Source organism: Molossus molossus, unplaced genomic scaffold (genome assembly GCF_014108415.1).
Source record: "Molossus molossus isolate mMolMol1 unplaced genomic scaffold, mMolMol1.p scaffold_m16_p_6, whole genome shotgun sequence".
Classification (NCBI taxonomy): domain Eukaryota; kingdom Metazoa; phylum Chordata; class Mammalia; order Chiroptera; family Molossidae; genus Molossus; species Molossus molossus.
Genome location: NW_023425399.1, coordinates 58043958 through 58065608, shown reverse-complemented (window position 1 = coordinate 58065608; position 21651 = coordinate 58043958). Strand labels below are relative to the sequence as shown.

Below are 21651 nucleotides of genomic sequence, written 5' to 3'. Positions count from 1 at the left end.
ATGAGTGCTTAGACCTTAGTAAATTAAAAAGATGTTGTTCTACCTAGATGGACTCACAGTATCTGCATTCTGGGGATTGTATAGTCAATCTAATTATCTGTGACTGCAACCTGCTTGCCAGTGCCATCAAAGGCACCTGGCCTTGAACTGCAGCCCCGCAGATGTGCCTGGGCCACACCTTGCCCTCAGAGGGCCCTGTGCCATTTAACTATGCTCTGCTTTCATCTCTCCTCATGAGGATCATAGGTACATCTCCCACTTTTATTATCATACAAAACATGTATATGTTACTATAAATAGGATTCTATAAACAGGTAACTTGTAGCAACCATGAGGCTCTTTCCAGTGATAATTCACAGGGACTAGAGTAAGTAGTAATAGTTGAATAATTGTTACAGAATATGAAAACCTTTAGCAAAACTTTACCACTGAAGTTACTAATATATATTTGGTGGAATGTGGTTCTGTGCTAGACACTGTTCAAAGCAGATCAGGTCATTGGGGCCCCTTCCTTCCAGAGATTTCTTCATCAGTTATCTATCATGAACACCAAATTTGTGCCAGACATGCAGTACCTGCTCAGGATACTACAGAAGAACAAGATATTGCCCTGGAGCTCACTACATAGGGAAAGAAGACCAGAAAATAGGCACTAACAAGACAGTGATAAGTGCTGTACCAGGGTTCAGATACATGTAGGGGAGACCCACAAGGGTAGCGAGCCCATCATCAAGGGGTTAGTAAAGAACTTCTAAAGGAAGATAAAGCTGGAAGTGATACAAAATCTGGGTATTTATAAATCTGGGTGGCTCTTTTTTTCTCGTTGTTTTTCTTGTTGTAGGATTGATCAGAGTAGCCAACCCACCCCAAGGAAAAGAAAGTTTAGCATACAGGATTAGGCAAAAGTAGGTTTACAGTTGTTTATATGGAAAATAATACAATAATTAATAAATAATAATACAGGAATAAACTCTGCTTCACATACTCACAACTGTAAGCCTCCTTTTGCCCCACCCTGTATATAATATAGTCATTGCGATTACAGCTCTTACTGTTTTGCTTTTTGACCTTCAAGCTGCGAAGTTATTCATATAATACAGGCTGAATTTTCCCCCCTCAACCATGATGTTTAATGAGTGTGAATTTTCATTCAACCATTAAAGTCTCCAAGAGTATTTTCATACTAACAGTTCACAGACTTGAGACAATTACCATCTATATAGATTCCAACTTCTGCCCCCCCTCCATCTTCCTGCTCCCCCCACCCCGCCCAATATCTGTAGGATTTGGGAAAGGATATACCAGCCTTTAGGAACATTCAGCACTTTAAAAGTATCACAGAGCCATAAAGAGTAAGACAGACCAAGGTTGTCATCTTCTTACCACACCCAGATTTGACCAGGAAGAAGGAGAGGAAGGAAACGCAAACATATATTCGTGGTGCCTGAGCTACAGTGAGAGGGCCTGGGAGAGCCCTGGAGAATGGGGCTGCCTGCAGGGTAAGGTAGCCCTGGCAACTAACATACCCTCCAGTGGTCTCAGTGTTCCCAGCCAATTCTAGCACTTCAGGGAGTGCTGTGATGGCTAGGGTGGGAGAGGAACCACTCTTGGTGGTGTGCAGGGATTTATGGAGAGTACTCAGCCCTTTCAGTGCTGTGATGGTTTTCTCATCACAGCTTTTCCAAATGCTTCCAAGGTGTTTACTTGACCTGGTGGAAGGAGGAGGCTAATGAGAGGCACAGAACCTCCCCCATCACAGGGTCAGAAAGGGCATAACTTACATATCTGGAGCTTTAAAATAATTAAACATTAGAAAGTAGAATTTCTGTGAATGATGTTATATTAATGGAGGAAAGGCCAAATGGAAGATGGTGTTAACCATACCACAAATAGAAATGTTATATTAGGAACCTAAGGTGGTAGAACCACACTTCCCCCAGAGTTCTTTAAAAATAGTACAGATACTCATGCCTCTAGTATGAGTCAGTTTAGCTCTCCATTGAACCAGGGAATAGATCAACAGCCTCACACAATTTCTTCTGTTTCTGTAATTCTCTACTGCGCATCTTGGAATTTCTTGGAGGTGTTTCTATAAAAATACAGAGATGCCATTATCACTGTCGGCACTGTCACTGTTTTTACAGTAATAAAATAAGGTGCTGTGATGTCTTCCTGTAAATTTTAAACTAGATTTACTATAAATTTTCTTATGTGTGCATCATACTGACTCATCCATTACAACATCATGAACTATACAGCCCCATGAGAAGAAGGACAGTGTGAAAATTTGAGTTTGACCTAATACTCTCTGCTTGTGTGGCCTCCTTTTTTACATTCTTCTGCTGATATCAGTAGCTATTGAAATCAAGAACAACTGACCAGTGGGCTGTGATCAGAATCCCTCTCAGCACATGAAATTTTGGAAACCCTAAAGTATCCCTGTTATTCTTTCAGAACTCTACCATTACTGTAAGTTTTTAAAAAAAAACAAAAACAAAGCTTGAATAGGGTCTTAAAGGGAGAGGTTATTGGCATTTTTCCTTTCTATGCACTATTGCACATAAGGACTCCTCTATGACATGAAAATAGACAACATCTTGTAGGGCCAGACGTGAGCAGATCCAGTAACTTTTAAGAGTATAGAGGGGTCCTGAGACCAAAGTATTTGAGAGCTGCTGGTTTAAGCATATCAGGAGGGTAGAGCTGAGGAAGGGAGTGCAGCAAGTTTGGACACATAGTAGGGTAGATTGGGCCTTCCAGGTGCCAGCACCTCAGCAGGGGCAGGGCAAGGCCCAGCAGGCATGGCGTGTTGACAAAAAAGCTGGAGAAGTGCTGCTTAAGAGCAAGTAGTCCCCTGTAAAAGAAAGATGGTCGGCCTGGCCAGTGTGGCTCCCTGGTTGAGCGTCAACCCATGCACAAAGAGGTCACCGGTTCAATTCCCAGTCAGGGCCCATGCCCAAGTGGGGGACATGCAAGAGGCAGCTGATCAATTTTCTCTCTCATTGATGTTTCTATCTCTTTGTCCCTCTCCCTTCCTCTCTCTCTAAAATCAATAAGGAAAAAATATATTTAAAAAAAAAGAAAGAAAGAAAAATGGTGGGACTCTATACACTATTTCCCACAGCTGAGATCTTTTTTACTTACATTTGCTTTCAGTGAACTTTTTAATATGATATTAGATCAGAGGATTTGTGCTCTACAGACCATATTAAATGCTCTATCTGCTGGCTCAGACCAAAAAAAATCAAATGCAGAGTGAATAGAGATCTAAACACAAAAATATTAGCTACAGAAATCTTTGAAGAAAAATATTTTTTAAATATTGGAGAAGACCTTCCTAATCAAATAGGAAACTTAGAAGCCATAAAGGAAAAAGAGATAGCATTTAATGAAATAAAATGTATGTTTTCTTTTTTTTTTTTATTGTTGAAAGTATTACAGATGTCCCCCTGTATTTTTCCCCCATTGATCCCTTCCTTCCCTTCCCACCCTCCTCCTGCTTTCCCCAAACTATTGTCTGTGTCCACTGGTTATGCATATAAGTTCTTTGGAAAAATTTATACTTTCTATAGGGAAACTTATAGCAAAGTTTAAAGAAGTGTAGACTAGGAGAAAATATTTGCACCACATGTAACAGACAAAGATTTATAGCCATAATATGTAAAGACTGTTTACAAATAAATGAGAAAGAAATAAATGGGAAAACTACAAATAAACTAAAGGGATTATGAAAAAGAAAAATAATTACCAATAACTGTAGGGAAAGATCTAAAATTACTAGTAATTGGGGAAATTAAAACAACATACATATTTTTGCCCATCAGATTAGTACAAATAAAAAGGGTGAGTGTTCAGTATTAATGAAGGTGTAGAGGAGCATGCCCTCTCTTTGGCAAGCACCTTTTTAGAAAGCAGGGTCTTGGTAGCCATTCACCATTTAAAAGGATATATCCTTGACCCAGAAATTTCAATATTAGGAATCTTTTCTATAGAGATACTTACAAATATGGGGCAGAACACACATTGATACACACATACATCCACATGCACACACAATCTTTTGGTCATAATAGAAAAAAACACCTAAACATCCATCACTTGGAAAATGTAAGTTCTTCTGCCTAGCCAGTGTGGCTCACTGGTTGAGCATTGACTTATGCACCAAAAGGTCACTAGTTCGATTCCTAGTCAGTGTACATGCCCAGGCCAAATCTCCAGTGGGGGGCATGCAGGAGGCAGCCAATCAGTGGTCTCTCTCATTGATGTTTCCATCTCTCCCTCCCTTTCCCTTCCCCTATCTCTAAAAATCAATAAAGAAAAAAAAAAGATTTTTAATTTAAAAAAAAAAAAAAGAAAGAAAATGTAAGGTCTAGTATATTTGTATTCTGGAATAAATAGCCACAATAAAGACTGAGGTTGGACCCTGGCTGGTTTGGCTCAGCAGTAGAGCATCAGCCCATGGACCAATGAGTCACCGGTTCAATTCTGCCCAAGGGCACGTACCTCAGTTGCGGTTCATCCCCGGCCCTGGTCGGAGTCATGCAGGAGGCATCAGTCGATGTGCCCTTCTCAGGTCAATGTTTATTCTCTCTCTCTTTTCCTTTCTCTCTCTCTCTCTCTCCCCCTCCCTCCCACTTTATCTGAAGATAAATAGAAAAATATCCTTGAGTGAGAATTAAAACAAAAAAATTAAAGACTGAGGTTGGTCTACATATATTCTTGTAGAAGATGTCTGTGAAGTATTAAGTGAAAAAAACTAGAACAATATGTTTGTACAATGATTCCATTCATTAATAAAAAGAAAGCCCTTATTCAATACGCACATGCACAAATACACACAATGAGTAAACTGTGCTCCCCAGTCCCAGGACATCATGGCCCATAAAAGGAAACTTTTACTTTATAGACTATTTTCTTCTATATTGTTTAAATTGTCAAGGTCATTTTTATAAGAAAAATTATTTTCAAATGGAATACAAATATACCCAAATATGTCCATAAAGTTATGAAAATATAATTAGATTACTCGGCTATAAATGTTATCTGCATAGCTTTCTGTGTTCAGAAGAAGATGACCTAGGAAGACATTCTCCAAGTGAATAATTAAACCATGAAGACTTTGTGTAGGATCCCTCACTGTAGTTATCACTTTCCTCTCTTCCCATGGCTATAAAGCAATGAAGTTTTCTTGAAAATCAAAAACATTTGTCAATTTCAGGGCATTTTTTAACCTGAAAGGCAATTTATGAACACTCTGCTGTTCATCCACAAAATAAAAATAAAGGACAGTAAAACAACACATTATTTTGGGTTTGGTCTCTAGAGAAAAACATGATCTCTTGCCTCCCCAAACACACCCAATCTGGGATCTAACCCACAATCTAGGTATCTGCCCTGACCAGGAATCGAACCTGCAACCTTTTGGTATACAAGATGATACTCCAACCAACTGAGCCACTGGCCAGGGGTGGGTTCAGTCTTCATGCTACATCGGCCACCTTTGACCTAAGCAAAATTAACTCCCTGCTTAGGTCAGTGACTGCTCATCACTGGGGTATTGATAGTCCTTGGAGTGGTAGCTTATCCCTCTGCACAGATACTCACAGCTCCGCTGAGTCAGACTCCATGTGTTCTTCAGCTGCAGACTGCAGTCCTGTCAGCAGTAGCTGTCCTCACAAGGAGCACACCTGTGCAGGTGGAGCCATGCATCCCAGAAGAAAGGTCTTGGCCTTGACATATGTGCTCCAGAGTCATTCATTGATTCCCCTCTCAGTGATTAAGTCACTAACTACCTGCCAGGCACCTCCCCATGCCTGACATCAAAAATACAAAATAAATAGAAGTAGTTTTCTGATCATAGTTTCATGTGAGAGACAGACTGAAAAAGTACAGTCAACATCTCATGTCATAAGTGATGAAGAAAGGGATCCAACCACATGGCCAGGAAGGCTTAACACAGGTACTATGTAACATGGGCACCAAAAGACACAGGGTGTCCTGGACATGATGCAAAGGCAGAGTCATGAAGGCAGTGTTTATAGGTTAACAAGCATGTCACACATCCCACAGTCTGTGAGTATAAATGAGGTCACTTTTATATCTGTATCCTAGATGCAAAGGTTCCCAGCCTATTCCCTCTGATTGGGAGAAATTTCAGTCTTTTCCAGGAGGTTCCCATCATGAAGATTTCTGATAGTCCCTGGGAGGAGTTTGAGTATACATAACTTTGGTAGCTCCCTGGGGGCTTCCTCCCCATAGGAAGTAGATGCTCAAGCCCTTGGGGATGAACTGGGCACCCAGGCTCTCTGGAGGCCTTGCCTATCAGCCATTAGAACTCAGGGATATCCATGAAGTGACACTAGGAGGGGGTGGTGGGGAGCCCAGCACCTGGGTCTTGCTGACTTCCAATCTCTAGAGCCACTTGAGGCATTGCTGCCTGAGCTTCTTCAGTCAGCTGTGCCCACTGGGATCTGCCCTTTTACTGCCAGCTAGAGGTGCACCCAGCAAACCTACTTGGCCTCAACTGCTCACCATATGGAGCTCAACAGTTCAGTTCCCTCACACTCAGCTCTCCATTCTCCAAGGCACACCTCTGGACCAGTGCCCCTACAAGCCCAGTGCAGTCCAGCCCAGTCCAGAAGGTACTACATAAATCTTTGTCCCTCAGGTATGTAGGGTCCAAGGACAGGAGTAGAAGACAGTGTTACAGGACAGGACAGGACATGGTGGAATTCAGGAAGATGCTCCATCTACCCCCATCCCAGTCCCTGCCCCTCTGTTCCCAGGTTGTGGATGGTGGAGGCACACAGCATCATCCCAAGTGTGAGCCTATAATGCTTCCCCACTGGCCAGCAGCCTGAGTCCTGCTGCAGCAAGAGGGTCTGCATTGTGTGTACATGTACATGTGTGTGCATGTGTGTATGTGCGTGTTCATGACTTGTGAATGTGTACCCATACGTGTGTGTTTATATGCATGTGTGTATATGTGTGCATGAACGCTTTCTACCCATGTGTGTAGGTGTGTTTACATATGTGTTTTTGTGTGCGTGCATTTGTATATATCTGTATGTACATATATGTGTGTATGAGTGTACATGTATATATTTGTTGCAAATTTGATCCAGCAGCACAATTGAGAGAATTCTTCCCTCTTTCTCTTGCCCTTCATTATATCACCTCACAACAAAAGTTCTTACCATCTTCCTTAGCCTCTCACTGTTTTACTGTATGGGAAGACTGAGAGGAAAACAGATAGCCGCACTCAGCAGAGCCATGAGCTGGAAGCCAGAAAGCATAAAATCTGGGTTCTAGAGCTGACCTTGAGCACTGAACCTCTGCTTCCTCCCTGCAAAACTGAAGGGCTTGAATCACCTACCTCTCTAATTGCCAGTTCAGTGTGCTGTTATTCTAGAAGCAGCTTCACGGCACTTTACTTTTGTGTGAAGCATGTATTAATGGAATTTAGAAAAATATTTTGCAGTTTCTTTTATTAATTTCTTTTTGTTACAGATGTTTCTCTTTTTTCCCTCATTGACACCCTCCTCCCTATTCCTCCCTCACTGCCCCACCCCTACCCCCACCGCGTTGTTGTCTATGTCCACTGGTTACGGATATATGCATATAACTTTGGTTTATCTCTTTCCTTCACCACCCATGTCCCCCTCTTCTGAGGTTTGTCAGTCTTTACACTACTACTATGACTCTGGGTCTATTTTGTTCATCAGCTTATTTTGTTCATTATATTCCACAAATAAGTAAGATCATATGATACTTGTCTTTCTCTCTTTGGCTTGTTTCGCTTAGGATAATACTTTCCAGGTCCTTCCATGTTGTCTCAAAAAATAAGAGATCTGCCCTGGCCGGTTTGGCTCAGCGGTTAGAGCGTTGGCCTGCGGTCCGGAGAGACCCGGGTTCGGTTCCCACTAAGGGCATGTACCTTGGTTGCAGTTTGTCCCCGGCCCTGGTTGGTCGTGCGGGGAGGCAGCCACTCGATGTGTCGCTCTCACGTCGATGTTTCTCTCTCTCTTTCCCTCTCACTCTATCTGAACAAAATATCGAAAAATGTCCTCGGGTGAGGATAAAAAAAAAAAAAATAAGAGATCTTTCTTTCTTACAGCTGCCTAGTACTCCATCGTGTATATATACCACTGCTTTTTTATCCATTCATCTACTGATGGACATTGGGGTTGTTTCCAGATCTTAGCTATTGTAAATAGTGCTGCTATGAACATGGGGGTACATATATTCTTTCTGATTGGTGTTTCAGGCTTCTTAGGGTATATTCCTAAAAGTGGGATCACTGGGTCAAATGGAAGTACAATTTTTAATTTTTTGAGGTAACACTATATTGTTTTCCATAGTCACTGCACCAGTCTGCATTCCCACTAGCAGTATATTTGAGTCCCCTTTTCTCCATACCCTCGCCAGCACTTGTTGTTTGATGATTTGTTGATGGCAGCCATTCTGACAGGTGTGAGGTGATACCTTATTGTTGTTCTGGGGATTGTCAGTCTGTACCCCACTTCCACGTCTCTGGGACCATCCCCTTCCTCAGACTGTTATGTGCATTATATTCCACAAATAAGTGAGATCATATGATACTTATCTTTCTCTGTTTGGCTTATTTCACCTAGGAAATACTTTCCAGGTCCCTCCATGTTGTCTCGAAGGATAAGAGATCTTTCTTCACAGCTGCATAGTACTCCATTGTGTATATGTACCACTGCTTTTTTATCCATTCGTCTACTGATGGACATTTGGGTTGTTTCCAGATCTTAGCTATTGTAAATAGTGCTGCTACAAACATGGGGGTACATATATTCTTTGTGGTTGGTGTTTCAGGCTTCTTAGGGTATATTCCTAGAAGTGGGATCACTGGGTCAAATGGAAGTTCAATTTTTAATTTTTTGAGGTAACGCCACAGTGTTTTCCATAGTGGCTGCACCAGTCTGCATTCCCACCAGCACCCTTTTCTCCACACCCTTTCCAACATTTGTTGTTTGATGATTTGTTGATGGCGGCCATTCTGACAGGTGTGAAATGATATGTCGTTGTTGTTTTAATGCATCTCTCTTATGATTAGTGATGTTGAGCATTTCTGCATATGTCTCTTGGCCATTTGTATGTCCTGTTTGAAGAGGTGTTGATTTAGGTCCTCTGCCCATTTATATTTCCTTTATTGATTTTAGAGAGAGAGGAAGGGAGAGAGAGATAGAAACATCAATGAGACAGAACATTGATTGTCTGCCTCCCCCAAACCTCCACTGGGGATTTGGCTCATACATGGGCATGTGCCTTGACCAGGAATTGAACCAGCGACCACAGTGCATGGGTCAATGCTCAACCACTGAGGGACATAGGCAAAGCATTCTGCCCAATATAACTGGATTATTTGTCTTTCTTCTGTTGAGTTGCATGAGTACTCTATATATTTTGGAAATTAACCCCTTATCTGATGTATTTTTTGCAATTATACTTTCCCATATACTGGGTTCCCTTTTCATTTTGATGCTTATTTCTTTTGCAGTGCAGGAGGTTTTTAGTTTGATGTAGTCCCATGTGTTCATTTTTACCTTTGTTTCTCTTGCCTTAGGTGTTCTATCAGTGAAAATTTTGCTGCGTGTGATGTCTAAAATTTTGATGCCTACATTTTCTTCTAGGATTTTTATGGATTCACGAGTCACATTTAAGTCTTTTATCCATTTTGAGTTTATTCTTGTGTATGGTATAAGTTGGTGGTCTAGTTTCATTTATTTAAATGTAGCTGTCAAATTTTCCCAACACTGTTTATTTAAGAGGCTATTTAAGAGGCTACTGTATGCTCTTGCCACTTTTGGCAAATATTAATTGAGCATAATATCTTGGGTCAATTTCCAGGTTCTGTGTTCTGTTCCATTGATCTATATGCCTGTTCTTGTGCCAGTAGCAGGATATTTTGATTACAGTGGCTCGGTAGTATTATCTGATATCTGATATTGTGATTGCTCCTACTTCGTTCTTCTTTTTCAAGATTACTGTGACTATTCAGGGTCTTTTATGGTTCCATATAAACTTTTGGAATATTTATTCTAGTTCCATGCAATGTGTTGTTGACATTCTAATGGGGATTGCATTAAATTTACAGAGAGCTTTGGGTAGTATGGACATTTTAATGATATCCTTTTTTTTTTTTTTTTTTTTTATCCTCACCCAAGGACATTTCTGCATTTATCTTGAGATAGAGTGGGAGGGAGAGAGGAAGGAAGAGAGGGAGGGAAACAGATCGACTGGTTGCCACCCACACAACCCCAACCGGGGCCAGGGACTAACTGCAACCGAGGTATGTGCCCTTAGCGGGAACCGAACCAGGGACTCTCTGGTTCATGGCCTATGCTCTAACTGCTGAGCCAAACCGGCCAGGGCTAATGATGTTAATTCTTCCAATCCATGAACAAGGTATGTGCTTCCACTTTTTTATATCTTCCTCTATTTCTTTTTTCAGTGTCCTGTAGTTTTCTGAGAACAGGCCCTTTACTTCTTTGGTTAAGTTTATTCCTCAGTATCTTGTTTTGTTGCTGCAATGGTAAATGGGATTTTTTTTTAGTTTCTCTTTCTGAGTTCATCATTGGTGTATAAGAATGCCATCACTTTCTTGATGTTAATTTTGTATCCTGCTACTTTGCCAAATTTATTTATTAAATCTAGTAGATTTTTTATGCAGTTTTTAGGGTTTTCTGTGTACAACATCATGTCATCTGCAAATAATGACAGTTTCACTTCCTCCTTTCCAAATTGGATGCATTTAATGTTTTCTTCTTTCTAATGGCTATGCCTAAGTCTTTCAGTACTATGTTAAATAAGAGTGGCGAAAGTGAGCATCCCTGTCTGGTTCCTGTTCTTAGATAAATGCTTTTAGTTTTTGTCCCTTGAGTATGATGTTGGCTGTAAGTTTTTTATGTATGGCTTTTATTTTGTCCATATATGACCCCTCTATTCCGAAACTGCTGAGCATTATCAGAAATTGGTGCTGGATTTTGTTGAATGCTTTTTCAGCATCTATTGATATGACGATGTGGTTTTTTATCTTTCATTTGGTTTATGTGGTATATAACATTTATTAATTTGCGAATATTGTACCAGCCTTGCATTCCTGGGATGAATCCCACTTGGTCATGGTGAATAATTTTTTAATGTATTGCTAGATTCGATTTGCTAATATTTTGTTGAGGATTTTGGCATCTATGTTCAGGGATATTGGCCTGTCGTTTTCTTTTTTGTAGTGTATCTGTTTTTGGAATTAGAATTATGCTGGCCTCATGAATCGAGTTTGGAAGTCTTCCTTCTTCTTGGATTTTTTGGAATAGTTTGAGAATGGGTGTTAGTTCTTCTTTGAATATTTGGTGAAACTCTCCTGTGAAGCCATCTGGGCCTGGGCTTTTGTTTCTGAGAGTTTTCTTGATTACATCTTCAATTGTTGTTATTGGTCTATTGAAGTTTTCTATCTCTTCCCGATTCAGTTCTGGGAGACTGTGTGATTCTACAAATTTGTCCATTTTGCCTAGATTGTCCAATTTGTTGGTATATAATTGTTGATAGTATTTTCTAATTATCTTTTGTATTTCTATAGTGTTTGTTGTTACTTTTCTTCTTTTATTTATTAATTTGTTTATTTGGGTCCTCTCTCTTTGTTTCTTGGTGAGTCTGGTTAAGGGTCCATCAATCTTGTTTATCTTTTCAAAGAACCAGCTCTTTGTTTCGTTTATCTTTTGAATTATTTTTTTAGTCTTTATGTCATTTATTTCTGCTCTGACCTTTACTATTTATTTTCTTCTACTTGCTCTGGGTTTTTCTTATTGTTTACTTTTAATTCTTTAGGTTGTAGGGTTAGAAAATCAGTTAGAAATTGTTCTTATTTCTTAAGGTAGGCTTGTAGTGCTATGAACTTCCCTCTCATGACTGCTTTAGCTGTGTCCCAGAGATTTTGTATTATTTTGTTGTTGTTTCATTTGTTTCCAGGAAGTTTTTAATTTCTTTCTTTATCTCCTTGGTAATCCATTCCTTGTTTAGTAACATGACATTTACCCTCCATGTGTTTGAATGTTTTTACATGATTTTGTTGTAATTGATTTTTAGTTTCATGCCACTATGTTCTGAGAAAATGCTTGCTATGATTTCAATCTTCTTGAACTTGTAGAGACTTAGTTTGTGTCCTAACATGTGGTCTATCTTTGAGAATGTCTCATGTGAACTTAAGAAGAATGTGAATTGTGCAGTTCTGGTGTGTAATTCCTTGTAGATATCTATTAAATCCATTTGATCTCTTGCATCATTTAGAGTCTCTGTTTCCTTGTTAATATTTGTCTAGAGGATCTATCTAGTGATGTCAGCAGGGTGTTGAAGTCCCTTTCTATGATTGTACTGTTGTTGATTTCTCCTTTGAAGTCCTCCAGGAGATTTTTAATGTATTTTGGTGTTCTTATGTTGTGTGCATATATGTTTACCAAGGTTATATCCTCCTGTTGAATAGATCCTTTCAATATTATGTAGTGGCCTTCTTTGTCTCTAGTTATGGCCTTCTATTTTATCAGAAATGAATATTGCTACCCCAGGTTTTTTTTTTGTTTTTTGTTTTTCCTTTCTGTTTGCTTGAAAAATTTTTTCCATCCCTTCACTTTCAACCTATGAGTTTTTTGTTGAGAGGTTGGTCTCTTGTAAACAACATATATATGAGTCATATTCATTAAGCTACTCTGTGTCTTTTAATCTGAGCATTTAATCCATTTGCATTTATGATTATTATTGATATGTACTTATTTATTCTCATTTTTGTTCATTATTGTTATGTTTTGCTTCCTGAGCCTACTGCTTATTACAGCAGTCCTTTTAACACTTCTTGCAGTGCTGGTTCGGTGCTAATATATTCCTTTAGCCTTTTTTTTGGTCTGGGAAGCTCTTTATTTCACCTTCTATTTTGAATGATAGCTCTGCTTGGTAGAGTAGTCTTGGATTTCGATCCTTGTTTTTCATTACCTTGATTACTTCATGTCATTTTTTTCTAGCCTGTAGTGTTTCTATTGAGAAGTTACCTGATAGCCTTATGGGCGTTCCTTTGTAGATAACCTGTTGGTTTTCTCTTGTTGCCTTTAGGATTCTCTCTTTGTCTTTAATTTTTGACATTTTAATTATTATGTGTTATGGTGTGTGCCTCTTTGGGTTCTTCTTACTTGGGGCTCTCTGTGCTTCTTGAACTTGTATGCCTTTTTCTTTCACCAAGCTAGGGAAGTTTCTGTCACTCCTTCTTCAAATATATTCTCTAACCCTTGCTCATTTTCTTCTTCTTCTAGAAATCCTATGATGCAAATGTTGTTATGTTTTCAGTTGTCCCACAGTTTCCTTAAGCTGCCTTCCTGCTTTTTAATTGTTTTTGCTTTTTGGTAATCTGATTGGGTGATTTTTTTTTTTTTTTTCTTTTTACCCTGTCTTCTAATTCACTGATCTAGTTTGTGGCTTCCTCTACTGTGCTGTTTATTCCTTCCAATGTGTTCTTTATTTCTGCTATGTCATTCTTCATTTAAAGACAGGTTTAACTTTCCTAGAGAGATTACACTGGGAGAAATATCTTCAGTTTTGAGAGTCTTACTTAACTGCCCTAAGGGTGGGGGTGTGGTGTCATCTGTCAGAAACAGAGTTTAGGTGATGGAGATCACTGAGCTTTTCATACCCTAGAGATGGCCCTTAAGGGCTTGCCTGCCCAGTAGGAAGGGATAGCCCATGTGGCAGTCAGCCTGTGGCATGCACACTGGGCTGGGCTTTGAGTTTCATGTGTGAAATGGTGTCAGTTATAGCACAGCACCTCTAGAGGTCTTATGGGGCCAATGGAATACATTTTCTTAAGGTTCTTCTCTTTGTAAAATTGAAGAGACAGTTTTGTCTCAGATTAGGCCGAGCACCAAAGGTCTGCTGGAAAGTGAGCCCCATTCCTGGGTCTCCCTTTATTTAAATGTTATTAGAATGTCAAAATTTGGCAGTGGCCTTGGGCAGCAGACCTGGGGAAAAAATAGTTTTTCTCTCATGGAGTTCTGTGAGGACCAGATTCATGCAAGAGGCCTTCAACGCCTCGTGGTTGTCATGGTCAGAGTGTCTTGAGGAGATGGGGTCTGGAGAATTGAGTGAGTGATGGTGAAAAGGGACACATAGTTAACATGGTTTCCTCTTCTATCACAGCGGAGCTGGAGTTTGCCCAGATCATCATCATCATTGTGGTGGTTACGGTGATGGTTGTGGTCATTGTCTGCCTGCTGAATCACTACAAAGTGTCCACGCGGTCTTTCATCAACCGTCCAAGTCAGAACAGGAGGCAAGAGGACAGGCTGCAGCAGGTATGTATAGGTCTGGACCTCTTCATTGCTGCCTGGACCTCTGGCCCAGGTTCCAAAAGTGCGACTGGGTGTCCATGATGGCCACAAAGCAGGACGGCCTCTCCTGATGGTTCAGAAGTATTGAAAATTCTCTAATGAGGGTTAATGTACTTATGGAAAAGCATTGCATTATGAATGTTCAGCTCACTGAATTCTCACAAACTGAACACACCTGTGTAACCAGCACCCAATCAACAAAGAGACATGACCAGCTCCCAGAAGTACGTTCAGGCCCCACTTCCAGTATACCCCAAGGAAGATCACCACTGCCTGGGTGGCTATCAGCATGGGTTCATTTCATCTGCTTTTGAACTTTATAACAGTAGATTTATACAGTAAGTGTTCTTTGGTGTGTCTGCCTTCTTTCACTCACATTACACTGTGAGATCCATCCATGCTGTTATGAAGAGACCTGTTCTTAAATGCACTTATGTTCACTACCTGCATTTCTAAGACTCTGAGGAGGTTCAGGAGTGCCAAGGCTGTGAGTGAGCAGGAGTGGTGGTGGCAGGACAGCAAGGGTTCAGGGCATCAGGGCAGGTTGGGTTGTGTTGGAGGATCACAGAACAGCCTTTTAGTAAGGCTCTTCAGGTTGGTTTTTTAAGGTTTCTAGATACTTCTGAACCACCATTCTCTAGAAAATAAAACACTGATATTCAGCTAAGCTGCTCTATGATCTGTACCTGGTACGCCTAAGGCCACTGGAACTTTCTGTTCTGAGCTAGTTTTACAATCTATAATTCTGGTGGCTTTATATTTTTTATTTTATTTTATTATTTGATTGATTTTAGACAGAGGAAGGGAGAGAAAAAAATAGAGAGAGACATCGATGTGAAACATTGATTGGTTGCCTCCTGCACATGCCCTGACTGAGGATCAAACCTACAACCAGGGCATGTGGCCTGACTGGGAATTGAGTGTACAGGGCAATGCTCCTACCAACACAGCCATACTGGCCAGGCCTGATTCTGGTGGTTTTTTTAGAGAAAGGCTTGGGAGTAGGGAATTTAGGCACTTACAAATTTTTGGCTTTAGTGGTGGGCAAAGGAGGCAAAATTCCCCCACAATATGAGCCTCTCAGAGTGTGTGTCAGGATGAAGGCTGTCTGGTAACAGCTTAGGAAGACCATCATGAGTGTGGAGATACTGCTGTCCCAGTGGGTATGGTGCAGCCCAGCCCAGGGCCCCTGGGACCTCTTATGGGGTCAGAGTTGTGCTTCATTGGGGCTGCAGAGTTGTTCAGTGAGCCATCAGGTCGGCTGTCCTTGTGGGCAGAACTCAGGTTTGTCAAGGGTTCTGTGCCACAACATACAGAGGGAGAGCAAAGAGACAGGATTTTTGTGTGCTACTTTTCAGACCTGTGGAGGTGAGGTGGCATGCTATGGCAGCTACCAGTATTAGTCCTTCTTGCTTTCTCTCATCCTCTGCTATCCCCTTCTTCTATCTCTCCAGATCATCTGTTCAGTCCACAAGTGCCTTGCAGCCTTGTTAACATGGCTTTGATCACACCATGATGGTTTCCCTGTGGGCCCCCTGTTATCCCAGCAGTCTGATACCTGTGGGGTCCAGACTCAGGGACACTGGTGTCCTGAAGCTTATAGACTACCCCACTCCCCATTACCTGAAGGAGAGAACTAATTACTCTGAAGTTCTGATCACAAAATACACATAATTCTCCTGAGTTTAAAGAGCGAGGACACAGCAATAGTTTCAGAACTACAAAAGAACTGGCTATCATTGCTTTGCTGAAGCCTTAATGCAAGGACTATAAATACCAACCCCTACCCTTAGGGAGAAATAGGTAAAACTTGTGCACTCATTGTTATCATAAATATGCAGCTCTCAAGTTTCTGGGGAGTACCTGCCATGAATTGTCCAAGTTCCTCATCTTACACTTCCTGCTTCAAGCCCCAAAGTGCTTGGAGTCACTGCACCTGGGCAACTCAGGCTGCTTTTCCAGTGTCCAGCCTGAGCCCCACTACCACTGTCCTCCCCTCAGATTTGCTTCGGGGATCATCTTTCTTCCACCTAACTTACCTTGCCTTGGTTAGATGGGATGGCTCCTTCCTCCACGCCTCAGTGCAGACCCCAGCCATGCACCCTCTCACTGTCCCTAGCATTGTTGCCTTAGTACCTGCACACTGGTCTCTGTCCCCAGACTGGGAGCTGTCTGCCCAGTCAAGCGATGGGCCAGGCATACATACAGTGACACTATGTGAGCACCAGCAAAGAGAAGAGACCAGCAGAAAGACAGTTTTACAAAGAGAAAAACAAAAATTCAAATGTGATTTTACTTGGGATGTGTGTTCTGTTTCATTTGGAAGTGGGTCCCCATGGGTAGCAGAGCCTCCCATTCTCAAAATCAAGAAAGTAATTAAGTGAGTTTTAGAGGTTTCTTCAGGGCCACACACTGCATGACAAATAAAGATAATCAATAGCTAAGCCCATGTCTGCAGAGGTCTAATTGTTTTAAACAGACACTTGAACATTTTGCCCCTGGGAGCTCAATATTAATGTTGTTGTTTCCCAAAGCTTGATTTTTCCTTCTCAATAAAATGGGTATGTGAATATTTCACAGCTTAACAGTGTGCTCTGTTCAACGTTTCACAAACTCAAGATGCATTTTTACACCGTGACCAAGACAATTCAGGCCCAGTTCATGACTAGGACCGTTAGCCTAGTTTATAGTCAAAAGAGGAAAGAGAGTGAGAAAGAAACTTGACTTCCTTCCTGGACACAGATAGAAATACAGATACGCTGTGGGTGCAGCCACTTGTCACGTGGAATCCTTTTGCCCAGGAATGTGCTTCCTCACCAGGCTTCTAGCCTCCTTAGAACTTCTTTTAAGAAATACCCATTCCCACCCTGGCCAGTTTGGCTCAGCGGTTAGAGCATTAGCCCACGGACAAGAGAGTCCCAGGTTTGGTTCCTGCTGGGGGCACGTGCCTCGATTGCGGTTTTTCCCTGGCCCTGGTTGGGGTCGTGTGGGTGGCAACCACTTGATTTGTCTTTCTGATGTTGATGTTTCTCTCTGTCTCTTCTTCCCTCTCTTCCTCCCTCTGTATCTGAAGATAAAATGCAAAAATGTCCTCAGGTGAGGATAAAAGAAAAATGAAAAAAAAAAAAATACCCATTCCCTTGGGAGAGCAGTCTGATTCATTTACACTCATGGTTCCCAGCCAGGGTGGTTTTGCTCTTTAGGGGCCATTTGACAATTTCAGATGTTTTGGTTCCCTCAACTCAGAGAGTTGCTACAGGGATGCTCTAAACATCTTGCAATGCACAGGGCAGCCTCATAACAAAGAATGATTTGACCCCAAGTATCAGTAGTGCTGGAGTGGGGATCTCCTGATCTTACCAGGTGCTAAATGCCACCCTTTCCAGAGGCATTTCACTGTTAGAAGAGGATGCCTGTTAATATAAGTGGATGTCTCATGGCAGCTCAGTGGAAAATGTTGGGGGGTCCCCAGAGAAACTGTGTTCAAGGCGTCCTAATCTAGGATTCTGCCTTGGGAATAGTTTCTCCCCAGCTATTTCTGCCTTTTTTGTTCATTCAGTCATTCACTGTACTGGAGCCAGGTGCTGCCCATGACAATGAAAGAACAATGCAATGTGTCTTCACTGTGCTCTGTCCATGACCCCCCCCCCCCCCATCAGCAGCATCTACTAGGCTAATGCCAATTGGTGTTTTCTTGACCCGTCTCGCAGGTCGAGCAATGAGCAACAAGGACTCTAGAGGGGGAGTGAGGATGAGAAGGGACAAGGGACAAGAGACACGAGAAATGGAGACAAGACAGGGCTCAGATCAAGTCTCGTTTATTCTGGGGAGATCCACAGTATATATAGGGCAAGAAGCAGAAAAACAAGAACATTTGTTGCCAAGGGATAAGTTTGTGGTAACCACCCTGAAGCAATTTCAGGTAAATATCACGTAAATATCCCGGGTGGAACAAAAGATAAACAGAGCATAACTGGCTGAGTAAATGGTTACTTAAAGGAATGCAGAAACATTGTATACAGAGGTATCCTGCCTTGGGGCAGGAGATGGCAGAGCAGATTTTAGCAAAATGGATGCCATGCAAATAGTCTCCCACAGGTCCCCCTTTTCTTTAATTTTAAGGCCGAAATAATACCTTGAGGGGACTGTGCCTGTCTTAGGTCAGGAAACTTGCACACGGTGCCAACCTGTCCGAACCCGTCATTGGAATAGCAAGGCAGCATAAGGCCTTGTTCCTGTCTTAGGTGGTGGTTGGCGATGCGTGTGAGTTCCAGTTGCCCGTCTCTGGCTATCCAGGCCAGCGCACCAAGGTGACAAGGTTTTTGAGACTCACTATTTGCCATCTCGGGCATAGTCATAGCTCACTGACTCACAGCTACAGTGAGATTCTCTGTCGGCCATTTCAAGTCTATGATAATGGACCTGTATAGATTGCATCTTAATGGCATCTATCTGCTGCTTGATGAAAGCCACCACCTTATTGAAGAGGAAAGGTCCTAGTGACACAATCAGTAAAAGGCCAAGTAAGGGGCCCAATAGACGGAGAAGATAAGGCAGCACCCCATTTAGCTTGCTCCAAAGGGGGTTATCGAAAAGTTCTTTTAAGCAGCAGCGTTCCTGCAAGGCAGTCGCATGGGGGACCAAATTAGGCCCTCAGGAGCTCGCCAGGGTTTGGAGGAGGCCCAAAAGCTCTTTCCACAAGCAGGCAAAGATGCAGTAGTATCCCTAGCAGTAAGATTTTAGCCTTCCGGTCCATTCCTGAAATAAAGAAAAACAGGAAAAGCCTCTCAGGGTGAATTTTCGTCCCTGGAGTTATCTATATGGTTATCTGTTATTCCTTTAACTTGATCAATCTGTTTAACCAAATGCTCTGGTAGCCATCTAGCAGATTTCATTTTCTTTAGAGTAAGTGTATACAGAACCTCGGCTCCAGATGAGGATTGGGTCTGGGCCATGCCATTCCCTGTGGCAGAACGTGCCATTGGAATCTTTTCATAGGCGCTTTGAAATTTATAGCTGGTAAGCTGAATGCAAATCGCCTCTGATCATCTGGATGCAGAGGAATCGTGAAAAAACAATCCTTTAGATCAACGATGACTTTGAAATAACCCAAAGGTATGGCAACAGGTGAGGGAAGTCCTGGTTGTAAGGCTCCCATTAGTACCATAGTCTTATTTACAGCTCTTAAGTCTGCAATAGCCGCCATTTGCCAGATTTCTTTTTACTGACAAAAATAGGAGTATTCCAAGGGGAGTTACTAGGGACAATGTGGCCAGCATCAAGCTGCTCCTGTTCCAGCTGTTGTGCAGCCATCAGTTTTTCTGCTGTTAGAGGCCATTGATCAACCCACACCGGCTCCTCAGAGAGCCACATGATCTTTTCTGCATGGGTCACAGGAGTGTCAATGGCCCTTATGGAAAATGGCCTAATCCTGCCCTATCAGTCTTTGGGGAGGGCTCTATGGGTTCTGTTATACCCATATTATTTTTTCCCAACCCTTGGCCTGGTAGATATCCGGCTTTCAACATTTGGGTAGTAATAACAGCATTCGGACTTCCCATTATTAATCCTAATTGGGATAAGAGGTCTCTACCCCAAAGATTTATAGGCAATCCAGCTATAACATATGGTTGTATGGTGCCCTGGTTACCTTCCTGATCTTTCCAAGTTAATAGTTTTGAACTTCTCTCTGGGTTTTGACTTTGCCCTATTCCTTTTAAGTGGGTCAAAGTTACTTCTAAGGGCCAGGCTGTAGACCAGTCTTCCTTTTTAATTATTGTGACATCAGCCCCTGTATCTATAAGCCCCGAAAATTTCTTACCACCTAACCAGAGAGACATAATGGGTTTTTGTGCTGATATGACCTCTGCCCAGTAAACATCTGATGACCCAAAGCCTTGATCACCTCTTTGTCCTGATACTGCCCTATTTGTGGTGGGCATCAAAGGCAGGAGCAGCAATTGAGCAAATCTTTGTCCTGTGATGACAGTACTAATATTTTTTGGGGATGATACCATAACCTTAATTTCTCCGGAGTAGTCATTGTCTATGACTCCCGGAAGGACTTGTAGTCCATTCATTGTTGAACTGCTACGTCCTATTATTAGTCCAAATGTGTTTTCAGGCAGAGGGCCAAAAATTCCAGTAGGAAGGGCCTGAACTCCCATTTCAGGGGTTAATACTGTGTAGGTGGTGGAACTGAGGTCCAATCCTGCGCTTCCTGTGATGGCTCTGAAAAGGTTTGAAATGGATTGTTGTTTGCTGGAACAAAACTGACTGCCCCAAAGATTTGTTTGGGTTTGGGAGCCTGGGGCTGGCCCCTGTGCCCATTTTCCTGCATCGGGGGTAGTTTGTTACCCTGAACATCCTTTTTAGACCTACATTAATTAGCCCAATGTTTCCCCCTATTACATCTAAGGCAAACTCCTGGAGTCTGAGTTTTTGAGTTATTAGTGGGATTTCCTTTACAATTAATTCCTTGCAAAATGGCCAGTTTCCCCACAGTTAAAACATTTACTATTGTTTTGTTGGGATAAGAACTGTCTAACTGTACACCCTTGCAAGGCGGCAGCCATGGCAAGGCCCTGTTGATAGGCAGCCCCAATATCAGCATAGGCAAATATAGCCAGTTAAATCAGTCTTTTTCTTATAAGGTCTAATAGCGGCTTGACAGGCGGCATTAGCGTTTTCAAAAGCCAATTGTTTAACAAAATCCGTGCCGGCGTCTGAATTACTGAAAATTCTGCCTGCTGCAGTAATTTAGCAGTGAACAAAATCTGCAAAAGGTTCATCAAGTCTTTGTTTAATGTTAGTAAGGGAGGAGCTCATGTCACCTTTGGTGGGCAGTTTCCTCCATGCTCTAGTGCCTGCAGCCTGAACTTGTGCAAAAAGACCTGCATCATATTGCATTTGGGCATCACTATTAGCATAATTTCCCTGTCCTATTAACATATCAAAATTCCATCCATTACCAGCCTGCGCATTGCGTTTAGCAATGTCCCTGCAGTTCTCTATATATTCTGATTTCCATAGGAGATAGTCTCCTCCAGCAAGTGTCACTTGGGCTAACGTCTGCCAATCCCCAGGCGTAAGCCAATTCTCGGCTACTGATTCTAAAATTGCCGTAGTGTATGGGGCTGTGGCTCCGTATTGTGCTACAGCGGTTTTTAACTCCTTTATTAATTTAAAATCAAACCCACTATGGTGGCGCCAAGCCTGTCCTTGCGCGTCCACTGTTTCTGTTACTGGAAAAGCCTCT

General features: G+C 41.9%; 1 protein-coding gene across 1 annotated transcript in view; it reads left to right on the top strand.

Annotated features, from left to right (window-relative positions):
* Nucleotides 1-14201: 14201 nt before the first annotated feature.
* The window catches only part of LDLRAD4 (low density lipoprotein receptor class A domain containing 4), a 42544-nt gene continuing 35094 nt past the window's right edge, over nt 14202-21651 (top strand). The window contains exon 1 of the mRNA XM_036245052.1: nt 14202-14357. Within this exon, the coding sequence (XP_036100945.1) occupies nt 14253-14357 (105 nt within the window). The 5' untranslated portion in view covers nt 14202-14252. The remainder of the gene's footprint in view (nt 14358-21651) is intronic.